This window comes from Sinohyriopsis cumingii, chromosome 14 (genome assembly GCF_028554795.1).
Source record: "Sinohyriopsis cumingii isolate HCF-2022 chromosome 14, ASM2855479v2, whole genome shotgun sequence".
Taxonomy (NCBI): Eukaryota; Metazoa; Mollusca; class Bivalvia; order Unionida; family Unionidae; genus Sinohyriopsis; species Sinohyriopsis cumingii.
Window position 1 is genome coordinate 108,428,700 of NC_142974.1, and position 14,238 is coordinate 108,442,937.

Below are 14,238 nucleotides of genomic sequence, written 5' to 3' on the forward strand. Positions count from 1 at the left end.
CAGCATAAGAAAATGTTTAAACTAATGGGGACTGACTCCATTAGCCATTGGAGAGAATCTAGGTTTTAAAAGAAAATGGACCCATTAGTGATCAAATTCATCAACTGTCCAATGAACATACCATCATGAATATATCTGATTGCAGAGGTATATCAAAGTCAAAGGGCATATATATTAAGAGTTTTCTACAGGTAGTCCCATTTACCTTTGTAGTAGATACTGGTGCTGAGAAATATGTTCTAGCTGAATGTGTATAAAAGAAAATAGAGGAGTCTGATAGACAAGAATTAAGGAACAGAGGATGTCTTGTGCTTGCAGGAGAAGAATCACTTCTGGATCATGGGGCATATAAAGTCACTTTAGAACTTAAGACACTGACAAGATGGATAAAGAAGTCATTGTTGCTGAAATCGAAAATGAAGTTTGCAATGAAAGGATTTGATAGGAAGCTAGCAGACATTAATTAAGAATAAAATCATCCATGATGGCAAAGAGATAAAATATCAATAGATTGTTAGAATCAGAAGAGATGAGTTTGTTTAACTGATAATTATAACTGGTTTGAGTGAACAGACTGTAGATGTGCTTGATGATCACCATAATACTGATGTTCAAGAATATGCAATGATGTTTTGATTCAACCAACACTGCCATTTAAAGAAAGTTATCCCTTTATGATGGCTTTCAGTCTTGCTGATATTAATGTTACCACTACAGTAAACATGAGGGTCATCAATCTTTTCGTCTCACCAGTCTCACTGAAAAAAGGAGCTGTGACAGGTACTGCTGAGAAAGTTTCACCTGGATCGGTCATAAAGTGCTAACTTTTGAGGAATATGAAAGTGAAAAAGGGAATGACATTGCCTCCACATGTATAAAGATAATGGAGAGAAACAACAGATACCACTCCATGCAAGATTCCAGACTTTATAAAAAAATACTTGTCAAGAAGGGAAAACTCTAGCAAAGTTGCAAAGCATGCTCAAGGAAGTACACAAAAGAAAAACCTAGAAAGAATTATACCTGAATATTTGAAAGCTCTTTTTAGAAAATCGTAAAATGGGAAGAAGTTTCCGCAACAGACGTAATTAGCCAAACTGCATGCTCACTGATTTCAAAGACAGTTTCTCAAGATGAGAATGATTAACGACTTAATAAATCTTGCAGAACACACGACTGACACAGGAAATGCAAAACACATAAAGCAGCTCTTCATAAGAGTACTAATGGCATTTTAGTAATTAAGAATAAGAAGTTATAGGTAAACTGAAAACACAAGGTGTAATTAGAGAACCCAACTCTCCTGATGATGGGCATCTCCCAACTGTGTTGGTCAGACAGAAAAATGGTATTGTCAGTCCATGTATAGATTACAGGAAATTAAATACGCTGGCAAAAGTGAATGTTTTTCCTATAACCAAGAGTCCAAGAATACATTGATGCAGTTGCAGGTGCAAAAATTTTCTGTGCATTAGATCGTACATCAGGATACTTTCAAGTCCCAGTTAGGAATGAAGAAATCTCTAAGACTGCATTTGTGACCAAGCACGATTTTTTTGAATTTACAGTAATGCCACAGGGTTTGACCAACAATCCCACAACTTTTTAATGAGTGGTATAAATTGCAATGAAGGATTGGTATATTTTTCCTGTAACATCTATATAGATGATATCATAGTGTATGGAAATACTTTCTGTGAATATGTCCAAGGACTAAAACCTGTGTTGCAATGTATACATATAGCCAATATGTAGCTGAGACTTGTGAACTTTTGAAGGATGAAGTTGGCTTCCTAGGACATAGAGTCTCAAAAAATGGAGTGAGCCCTAGCAGTTCTCAACTTGGTGAATCATGTTTTCCATGTCAGGGTCAGACAGGAACCATATCACAATCATCATCTGAGGCATACTGGTCAGGTGAGACCAAGTTTCAGAGGCAGCCAAGTTAGGTTAGCAATACAGACTGGTCAGGTGAGACCAGGGTTAAAGGTCAGCCAGTCATTCCTAGCTCTTTGCAGAGAGAAGAGATGTACCAGATGCATAATGGGTTACTCATTGGGCATTTTCAGATAAAGTAAACTAAAGAGAAGAATTTACAGAGGTAATAATGGTATGGAGTGAGAGAAGATGTAGACAATTGGGTTTCACAGTGCGAGGTTTGTGGAGCAAATAAACCTCCAACCACTAGTCCAAGAGCACCATCAGGGTTAATGATGGTAGGTGTACCTATGGATAGGCTGATTGTAGTAGCACCTTTATGATGTAACTGCGCTATGGGGAATTATTAACATGCAAGAGGGTTTCTTCTTTTCTACATTTAATGGAATTCTGTTACCTCTAGTTATCCATGCTGACTCCTTGCACTATGTTTGACCTGGCTTTTTAAACAATCCTATCGGACTTCAGATAGAACATTCCCTGAAGACTTATTCTATAACTAAATTTCTAGTCTGATTATGTTAGGTGCAGGCCCTTTAGCTAACTCTAATCTACAAATCAAAATGCATAGAATCCAAAATAAAGCCATATATGTACTCTCCATACACATTTTTTCCCACTCATACTGTATGTTAGAATTTCCAAAAATATATTTTTGAGTAGGAAATTACTTGCAACTTTATCCTCTTTGCGCGAATTAATTCAAAATTAAACTATAACTACCCAACTCCATTTTAAGCACTTTATATCTAATAAAAGAGATTCAAATTTCCCTTCAAATGGTCACTAATTTTAATGTTTAAATATTAAGGCAAAACTTGCTATAAATGATTTTAATTAGCTTTACAAACACATACTCCAACTGTCCATTGTTTCAATATCTAAGACTGTAATTTGACACCATAGCATTTGAATAGGATTGACCCCAAATCTCTGCCTCTAAATCCAACAGCAGACTGTAGAATTACTCCTCTATCATATACATACTGTTATTAATTTTATGGAGACAATTTAGAACATTTATACACAAATATATCTTCTCTTCCAAAACTTATATGAATACCATAGCATCTGAAACAACTAAATTTAGCCCTATGATATGATGATGAAACTTATTGGACCATTTCCTAGAACACCAAGAGGAAACAAATTCATATCAGTTGTCAGACCATTTTATCAAATGGGTGGAGGTATTTCATGTGCCTGATCAAACAGCTGAGACTACAACCCAAGTTATTCTGAACGAAGTTATAAGTCGTTATGGCTGTCCTGCTAATCTGCCCAGTGACCAGGGCCCAAATTAGTAAAGTAGGGCTTTTGCAGAACTTTGTGAACTTTCTGAAAACCAAGACAAAACCAGAAAATCCCCATGGCAATGGTCAAGTGGAGCGATTTAATAAAACTATAGTCCAGATGATAAGGGCATATCTATCCAAAGAGCAAAATGAATGGGATTTTAACCTAGGTTGCATTTCTGGTGCATATAGAACATCCTCACAATTGAGTACATGGGTGACTACTAAATTGTTGATGTTGAACCGTGAAGTAAGATTACATGCAGAAATCGTATTTGAGAGTTGCGCAAACCGTTTCAATGAAACTCTATCTTCATATGGAACTGATGAAGGAGAAGATAGAGAGGTCACAGCCTAGCTCGTTAACACCTTCAGGTTGCAGACAAGCGACAGAAAGACAATTATGATGTGAAACAAGCACTCCAAGTTTACCAGCCTGGTGATTTGGTGTGGTATCTCCACAACAAGAAGTGAAGCAGTTTGTCCAAAGTTACAGAAATCATATGATGGACCATTTTTGATCAATAAGAGGATGATTGGTGAAAATGACCTGATCCAGTTTGATGTTCATGCCAAAGAGGTCATTCCTCATGACAAAATGAAACCATATAGAGGAAACTACCCTCTTGAATGGGTCAAAGCTGCGTTAGATTTTCAGTAAACAGTTTCTCTCCATTGTAGCTGTCAATAGTCCTATTGACTGGTACAGTGGTGTAAGAGTAATGCAAAATATTCATTTATTACAAAATGCTTTAAATTTTTCTTTTAATACAGTTATAGCATGGCTGCCAAATAGACTGAAGTGTCAAATTTCATTAATACAAAGGGAAGGGACTACCAGTGTCTGAGATGTCAAAATCAAATAGGAGAATGCATCAGAATTATTGAACACATTTATAGTAAATATATTTGCTCTGGGTTCAGTACCATTTTATTTCTTAATATTTTTATGTTTACCTGTTCAAAACAAAATGACCTGGAACATCATGTTCAGCACTAACCAAAGCATCAAGCAAAGATACAGGAATTAGAAGCTTGGGTAAGATTGTAAATGGCCATCCTACTCCAAAACCCACACCCATATGTGATAATAGCCAGAGATATGAAGAGGCTGAAAAAAGTGGAGAGACAGAGTTTATTCTATTCATGGGCAAGGAAGAGTGAACACTCAAAGGCAAGACCCATTAAAATCAATTTTCCAGATGATGTGCTGGAGGAGGTCATGTATGCAACCTGACTGTTGGAAAAGCCAAATGAAGACACCCTCCCAGGACTGTTACACATGGAAGGACCTAGATTTAGTGTTCTAGAAGCAGTGCTATATGGTAATATGGACTTTCCCACTGCTGAATCAGCATCTTAGAGATGTAAGATAAGGCTGACACATAGGGTGCTTGATGTAGGTCTGACAAGCAAGTCAGCTATAGTTTGCATATAGTTTGTATGCATTAAGAGGTGAGCTACAAAATTCAGCCAGGACATTGTAAGTGGGAGAAGTTCAAAGGGAGAAAACAAAAATGTTCAATAAAATGAAGGCAAGCCATACAAGCGGTGTTACAAATCATCAAGAGGAAACCATGTGAGAGTGATGGACTGGTAAACAGGAAGTACCTGGTGGGGAAGAGATCAAGAAGCAAGGAATAGAGCAGAGGAGAAAAAGTAGATGAGAGAGATTCAAAGAAGAGGAGAAATGAAAGGCAACATCATAAATATTAAAGCAACATAGCAATATTGCTACATATAAACTGGGGGCCCGGAGTGGCCGAGTGGTCTAAAGCGCTCTCCGTTACGGATCACTGCCATCTCACCTCTGTCTGCGTGGGTTCGAGTCTCGGATTCGGCTAATGTGGGTATGTGAGAAAGCTTGCCAGTAGCTTCTCGTGGGTCGGTGGTTCTTTCCGGTGTTTTCACGGGTTCTTCCTCCACCATTAATACTGGCCGCCATGTATAGCCCTATCGTTTGATGAAAAATGGCGTTAAACCCTACAACAACAACAACAACAACAACATATAAACTGAGGAAGAGCAATTTGTTTTTGTTCTATTAGCTTGATCTTAAGATAAAATTCAGTTACATTTTAAGTATTTGACTTATTAATTTGGTCCATATTAAAAATAACAATATCAATGATTTTATCTTGGAGATATAGAAATTTGTACATAAATAAACTTTAAAGAATTTGTATTTAGTGCTTTTGCTGTCTAACTGAATTAAATGTTTATTCCCAAGCAATATATTCCATGACAATGAATTTTTTAAAAATGCTTTGCTTAAAATGTTTTAATTAATGTGCAAACGTTTTTCCAGAAAAAAGTGATATTTTAATTATCTATGCATTTTGGATGACGATATTCAATGTCAAGTTCAAATTTAATTGATTTATGGAATAGTTATGGTGTTCATGTTGTACACAGGTCCACTTTATGTAATAAGTGTTATGAGTTATATGTTCAGTATCTATTTATAACACTTAAATTATATCTATGTCATATATGAGTTACAAAGTCACTCTTACTGTCTTCTATAATCATTTCATCTTATGTGTAGATGATTTATACTGACTGTTTCATTTAACTGTTATGTCAGCAAATTTACAGTTTGTGTTGTTGTTATTATGGTGTATTCATATGGTAGTAAACAATTACATTTGTTGTATAGAGTGTTCTGTACATTTTTACATGGCTACACTACAGTTATATGTATGCATGATTTGAGTTCTCAAGACATTTTCAATATGCACAACTCTAACTTAGGATATTTTACAGAATGTTTTATTTATTGCAGACTGACAATATGTTGTTTTTGTTATTTTTTTATTGAACATGCAGGAATCAATTATATAACTCTTAAAATATTTTCATTTTTCTAATCGGGCAACATATCTCATATTGTGATTATTTTATGTTTGTGAAGACACTTCACATTAAGCAGAGGGTAATGTGAGATTTAGCTTGTTTACAGTAGTGTATATGGGTGGGTCACGTCGATGTCTGATAAGCATGTTTTTAAGAACAATCAGCAATGAAAATGGTTGGCAGTGAATGCAACCAAGTCTAATTGTATAAATACCTGTATTTGTTATATAATTTTCTTCCCGTTTATTGTTTTGAGCCTGCGGTTGTCAATTGTTTTCACTGTTGTTACTTCTCAGTCTAATGCAGTGCTTGACCTAATTGCAGTGACCTTGTTAGGGCTCACTTCCGGGTCATCCCTAGTTTTGATTCGCGCTTGAAAAAATTCATAAGTTTTGTCCAAAATTTAAAGAAATTGTGTTCCGTGTGAGGTAATTATTATTTAGTTGAATATTTATCAAGATACTGTAAAAATGAGTTATTTGTCACTGAATATTCTAATTTTCTTGAATATATTCTGTAGTGGGGGTAAGATTTTCTGCAGTGGTTTTCCATAGAATTCCGTACGCCTTACCGGATATCGTAGGGTATAAAAAAAACAGAAGCCTGTTGGAATCGGGAGGAATGGTCAAAAGTTTACTTAAGGATCCATCCCATTTTGTATCAGAAATCAACATTATATTTACATATGTTAAATTTATTAGTATTTCAACTTGTACTTAAATAAAGCTGATTTGATTATGGTCTATTTCAGATAAGGGAGTAAAATTATTGCACATAAATTATTTCTTTAACATTATAAGCATAAAGTTTTAATTTTTATAAGAAGGTTTAGTGATCATAAATTTTCATGATAATTCCATTCCAATATTCATTTTAACTGTTGTCAATGAGATTTTAGTCATCAACCCAAGTTTTATTTTGTGTATTTTACTGTGATATTCACGACTGTGCCAGTATCATTAAATACGACGATAGCTTAAATTATTTTAATTCTTATCTTTATTCTTTAGCTAAATATTTGCATGTTATTGTTGAGTTTGGTGAAATTATTTTTGCAATAAACTGAGGAATCTAAAGAGTTTGGTTATTCAGTTAATTTTAAGATAAATATGCACACATACATTCATTTGTTTGCAATACATCATCATCATCATCATTGGCGACTCGGTCTCGAAAGACCATGCGAATAGCGCCCTTGGGGTGTTGCCTGTCTCTGTTGGCAATGTCTGCTGTGGCTGTGCAGGCCTATACGTGAGTGACAGTCCCTACTGCAGTTGGTGCAGACATACTGGGAAGTCTGCATTACTGTGGTTGCTGTTGCGTTCTTCTTTCTCCTACGTTTCTCTGCCACCAACTGGCCTCTCCTCGCATCAGCGACTGATATGCCATTGTTTACCATCAGTCTCCAGGTGCCTCGGTCCTCAGCCAGCTCTTCCCAGCCATCGGGTGAAATGTTGCATGCCTTCATGTCCCTCTTGCACACATCTTTGAAACGGAGTGAGGGGCGTCCGACTCTTCTCATGCCAGTGGCCAGCTGTCCATATAAGATGTCCTTTGGCAGCCTTCCATCCTCCATGCGTCGGACGTGACCCAGCCATCGAAGGCGGCGTTTAATTAGCAGGGAGTACATGCTGGGGGTTCTTGCACGCTGCAGGATCTCGCTGTGTGGAACACGGTCTTGCCAGCTGATTTTCAGGATGCGTTTTAGGCACCGTATATGGAAGGAGTTGAGCCGGCGTTCTTGCCTCATGTAGGTACTCCACGTCTCACTTCCATATAGAAGGGTGCTGAGAACGCAGGCCTGGTAGACTCGGACCTTGGTGTGCTCTGTCAGAGCGTTGTTTTCCCAAACCCTCTTTGTTAATCGAGCCATGATGGTGTTTGCCTTTCCAAGCCTTCTGTCCAGCTCCATATCAATCGAGAGAGTGTTGCTGATGGTTGACCCTAGGTAGGTAAAGTTGTTGTCTGCTTCCAGGGTGACACCGTTGATTTTGATTGAAGGGGCAATGGTGGTATCTTGCACGCTGACATTTGTTTTTTCCAAGCTGATTGTGAGACCAAAGTGCGTGCAGGCAACAGCAAAAGGGTCTCCCAGTCTCTGGAGGGCTTCCTTGGTGTGGGCCACAAGAGCTGCGTCATCTGCAAAAAAGCATCTCCCTGATGAGCACAGCTCTCACTTTGGTCTTTGAGCGCAGTCGTGCCAGGTTGAACAGGCTCCCATCAGACCTGGTGTGTAGATATATGCCATCCGTGGACGTGTCGAAGGCGTAGGACAGGAGCAGGGAGAAGAAGATCCCAAAAAGTGTTGGTGCCAGCACGCAGCCCTGCTTCACACCACTGTTAATTGGGAAGGAAGTTGAGGATGATCCATCATACATGACTGTTCCCTTCATATCTGCATGGAAAGAGATTATCATGCTGAGGAGTTTTGGGGGGCAACCGATCTTACTCAGAAGTTCAAAAAGGCCCTTCCTGCTGACCAAGTCAAAGGCCTTGGTGAGGTCGATGAACATCATGTAGAGTGGTTGACCTTGCTCTCTGCTCTTCTCTTGGAGTTGTCGTAGGGAGAAGATCATGTCTGTCGTCGACCTGCCTGCTCTGAAGCCGCACTGTGATTCCGGGTACACACGGTCTGCCAGCAACTGCAGCCTGTTGAGTATGATGCGGGCGTACACTTTACCAACAATACTCAAGAGCGAGATCCCTCTGTAATTATTACAGTCACTGCGGTCGCCCTTGTTTTTGTAAAGGGTCACAATTGTGGCATCACGCATGTCTTGGGGTTCTACTCCTTCCTCCCAGCAGCGGCAAAGTAGCTCGTGCAGTGGTTTAATCAATGCTGGTTTTCCACGTTTGATAGCTTCGGGTGGGATGCTGTCACTACCTGGTGCTTTGTTGTTTGGAAGGCAGTCGATTGCTTTGCTGAGCTCCTCTAAGGTTGGCACTTTGTCGAGCTCTTCCATGGTGGGCAGATTCTTTATGCTGCTGAGGGCTGCATCAGTGACTGACGTTTCTCGGGAGTATAGTTCTGAGTAGTGCTCCACCCATCTGGCCATCTGTTGCCCACGGTCTGTGATCTTCTCTCCCGTCAGGGATTTCAGGGGAGCGACCCCTTTCACTGTAGGGCCTAGAGCCTTCTTGATGCCACTGTACATGCCTTGGATGTGTCCGGACTCGGCACTTCGCTGGATCCCTTCACACAGTTGTTGCCAGTACTCGTTTGCACACTGTCTAGCAATGCGTTGGGTGTTACTTCGGGCACTTCTGAGAGCAGCAAGCGTCCGTTCATTAGGGCATTTTTTGTAAACTATGAAGGCTTTTCGTTTCTCCTCGATTTGTGGTTCCATCCTTGATAGGTGTGCATTGAACCAGTCCTGGCTGGGTCGTTCCTTCTTGCCAAACGTTGACATAGCTGTACTGTAGATGGCACCCTTCATGGCGTTCCACTTGGCTGTAGCGTCATACTCAGGCAGGTCCTGGAGAGCCTTGTTCAGGGCAGACACATACTCCTCCACCTTGGCAGGGACTGACATCTGTGCAGTGTTTATGCGAAGACATCCTTTTGGTTTTGTGCGGTGTAGCACATGTGGCTGTAGTCGCACTCTGCTGCTCACAAGGGCATGGTCGGAGTCACAGTCTGCACTGTGGTAGGTTCTGGTGGAGAGGACGCTGTTAAGGGCAGAGCGCCTGGTGATGACCAAGTCGAGTTGGTGCCAGTGATGAGATCTGGGGTGTTTCCATGACACTTTGTGTTGTGGCTTACACTTGAAGAAGGTGTTTGTGATGCACAGGCCATGGTAGGTGCATAGCTCCAGCAGTCTCTGGCCGTTTTCGTTGGTCTTTCCAGTGCCATGATATCCGAGGCAGGTAGGCCAGGACTCGTGGTCCGCACCTACTCTGGCATTAAAGTCGCCGAGGAGGAATAGTGGTTCATTTTTGGGGCATCCTTTGATATGTTCGTCCAGCTGCCCATAGAACTGATCCTTCACGTCTTCTGATGACATGAGGGTTGGGGCGTAGACACTGATGATGTTGACAGGACCTGAAGTAGTGGTGAGGCGGATGGACAAGAGACGCTCAGTGCCCCCTGTTGGAGGTTCAACCGAGGCCAGGAGATTGTTTTTGATGGCAAAGCCCACTCCGTGCTGACGGGGCTCCTCAGGTTCTCGACCCTTCCAGAAGAAGGTGTAGTTTTCCTCTCTGAGGGAGCCACTAGAGGCGAGCCTGATTTCCTGGAGGGCAGCTATGCTGATATTTAGTCTGGTGAGTTCTCTATCGATGATGGCCGTCTTTCTGGTGTCGTCCACTTCTCTGAGGTCGTCGGAGATGCCTGTACACATGGTGCGCACATTCCAGCTTGCAAATCGAAGAGCTGGAGTCTTCTTTATTGGTTTCTTGTTTCTTTTGTCTGGTGTGGAATTACCGTCTGCTTGTCATGCTGAACAACACACTGAGCTCCAGACACCCACTGGAGCAGGCAGACGATGGCGGGTCAACACCTTATTGACCGGGGGCTGCCCGGCTTGAGGCGGGCGATAGTTGGCCAGTGGGACACGATGATCCCTCCCACCGTCAAAGCTGACCCGTGGCGCCCCTTCCCTACGCCAATCGGGTGGGACTTATAACCCGTAAACTGTCAGCTTCCGTGTTGTTTCCTCACTCAGTAGCGAGACTGGAGTGTCCTCTCCAGGGCGCAAGCCTGGGCGTGGAATATGGAGATCCTGGGCTGCCCAGACGTCAGGATCCCCCTCTCGTCCTTGCTGGTGGGGTCCAAAGGAATGCTGAGCATGACATTTGGCACCAGTTTGGATGCAGGAGCTGCCGGAAAGAGGTCGTAGTCGACCCCCAGCCGCCTTAGGGGCTCCACTCCTGATTTTCTGTCTGGTCCGGCATTCCTTAAAGATATGATAGTGAGCCAAAATTTGGATGGCATACAAAGTTGAATGCCTGAGCTAAACATCAGTACCAAATTACACTATGCAAAATGTAGCTTGAAATACCAGCATTGATTCTTAAACAGGTCATATGAGAAGGAGAGAAGTGTCCTCCTTTGCATTATATTATACTATACGTATGATTAATAGTCAAATTGTAAACAACGATATGAGCCCCTGTGATGGCATGTGACCATTGCCATTTTGTAATACTAAATTGTATTCATACAGAGGGGCTCATATTGTTGTTTACATTATACATGTCATACATGCACTATTATAATAAATATCATTATATCTACCTGTATAACAGATAATTCCATTTTAAGTAATGATACGAGTATCTGTGATTCTTACAATATTATATAGAGTGTTATGATTCCGTGCATAACCAGAATAAACATATATATATAAGCAAAATTAAAATGCAGTAAGCTTGATTACCAATTTTCTATACGGGTGTGAGTGCTCTTACAAATTCACATGTTCTTTGATGCTATTCAAAATATTTATAAAAATCCTACTGTGCCCCAAAGAGTGGGTGCTAATCATCAACCCATCACTGGCACACACCCACACCCACACCCACACCCATTTTTATGGTCAAATTGTTGCATTTCTATGCTGTGGAATAGTCATTCTTCTAACCTGAACCCCCAGACACTTCTACCAAGACTGCCTGGTTAATGGCTTATATGGTGTTAGTACAGATATCACTCACCGTGTAGTTATGTTACAAAGCAGGTTAGCATGCAACAGAGGGTGACTAAAAGCCAAAAGGTGCATACAGGAGGCAAGCAGCATGTACATTTACACAAATAATGTAGAAGGAAAATGCATATTTTAACAGTATGCTAATTATACAAACAACAAAGGCAGTGTACTAACAGTCAGTACTAAATACCTGAAGTAAAAGGAAAATATCATGACTTAAAAAACTCCCCCTTGTCTGTGTATATCTAAAATCAGTAGATGAAAAAAAACAGTTACTTCAAGTACACAATATTTTGAAAATCTGTTATTGCTAATTGTGTGTGAAGTTTCCCTCCATTAGCCACAGTGACCTTGACCCTGATGCTAGACCTTTTAAGCCAGAAACTGATACTTCTAGGTATGTTCCTTGCCCCAAATGCAAAATATTTATAAAGTGTGGTATCCTTTGTCATTGTGAAAAAGTGAAATAGAGATGGATAAACAGATAACAGTATAACATGATACTTTTCATTTCATGGCATTTGTATAAATGCCGAGAGGTAAATCTTGTATGATTAGTATTTGTTATGCCCACATACCTTTTCTTCGCCTTGTCCATTCATGGGTTGACAAAGAAACATCACAGCAATTGACATAGACATCTATGCCTTCCGTACTACGTCTCTGGGAAATGTTTACCTCCTCTCCAAGAAGACGCTTGACCAGGGTTGTTTTGCCTACACCCATGTGTCCAACAACCATGATACGTATGCTGTGTACAGTTTCCTTTCCATCCTTTAGAGCCTCTTCAAAAAGTTGGATGGATCTGTCATCCATTTTCAGAATTTCTATTGGAACACCTATATATATATATATATATATATATATATATATATATATATATATATATATATATATATATATATATATATAATCAACAATAAGGCAGATTTTAAAACATACGGACTTGAAAATTTAGAGAGCTTAATTTGAGTTTTGAATCTATATCATTTTTATTCATGTCATTAGATGTGTCAACATCTATAAATCACAAATGTTAACTCGACAATCTCAATAAAATAGAGATCTACGGATAAGAACACTGTAATAGACTCGACAGGTGCTAATAAGATTCCAGCTCTACAGATGTGCTTCTGTAAAAGGGGCAGGTATTAAAGTGAAATTATTTGCATCTGCAACATGCATAATGGTGAGAAATGTTGGCATTGCTTTATGCTACTTTCCCGTGGCTATATTTTGTTTACACGTTGTAATACTGAAAATCAGGCAAAATCTAAGGCAACAGCTGATCAAAAAATGTACAATTAGACCAAAGTGCAATTTACTTGACTAGTTTTATAAAAGGGACAGTGAACTGTGTCAAAGTAGGCCATGCGGTACATGCGTCTGAAAGGGTAATAAATTAGAATATATATATATATATATATATATATATATATATATATATATATATATATATATATATATATATATATATATATATATATATACTATTTTTTAAACAAATTTATGTTGCTTTTTTAATGAATTTCCAAATTACCTTTGCTGTCTAGGAAGCGAAAATGACAAAGCAGAGCAAGCACAACCAATATGTATCTTTTACATCACGAATTATACCCATGACTCACAGATCAAAATAAAGGAATTAAAATTTATTTAAATAATATAACCGTTACTTAAATAATTCCTACAATATACACTACCTTTTGTAATAGCTAGGATTACATTTTCTTTAAAATCAAACTCTTTACACGTTACAAGACTGAAGAGTCAAACCTGAAGATCCTGTTTCTGCCCAAGTTTGAAATTCTCGGTCCATTGTGGTTTTAGTAACCTATAGACCAGACAGGCACCAATAAAGGTTACTGGCCTGCCAACATTTAGGATATATCGGTTTCTACCATCAGTTTATAGTAAACTATCAGAATAAGTAATGCATTCTATATAAAAGAAATTTATGTTACCATTCCAAATTAACTTTTTCAGTCCCATAGATTTGAAAGTGTTGATTTGTTAATTGAAAACGCAACAGAGCTTGGCCTTATGAATGTCTGTCAGATGCATAAAACTGTAGATGCAACAATGAGCTAAAGTAACCGAGTAAAATATTACTCAGTTTGCAGGGACTACAACCTTTGAATTCCTTTCTTAAGTATGTGAAACAAATCAATAATACATAAATATGTATAATATATAAAATATTTGTTGCAATCACAGTCACATGCATGCATATCCCTATACATGTAACATGCTGTTCTTAATAGGTTTAAAAACAATTCTGGCAAGCAAACCTACATAATCACTCCGTTTCCTATTTGAAACATGAACTCTAATAATGCCCTCTGCAGATCAATTTAAAAAATGTGATACATCTTTATCTTTGTTTAATTTTCCATACATTTCCTCCCAAAAGGTCAAAAGGAAATAAAAGCTGATCATTTATTGGGGGAGGGGCATGTTATTTGTTAAGCCCTCCTCATAAAATTAAATTATCCTGGAGT

At 39.2% G+C, this 14,238-nt stretch overlaps 1 protein-coding gene across 1 annotated transcript in view; it reads right to left on the reverse strand.

Moving 5' to 3' along the window:
* The window catches only part of LOC149784585 (uncharacterized), a 65,442-nt gene extending 52,874 nt beyond the window's left edge, over positions 1–12,568 (reverse strand). The window contains exon 1 of the mRNA XM_089933295.1: positions 12,316–12,568. Coding sequence (XP_089789421.1) covers positions 12,316–12,553 — 238 coding nt within the window. The 5' untranslated portion in view covers positions 12,554–12,568. The remainder of the gene's footprint in view (positions 1–12,315) is intronic.
* Between the last annotated feature and the right edge of the window lie 1,670 nt (positions 12,569–14,238).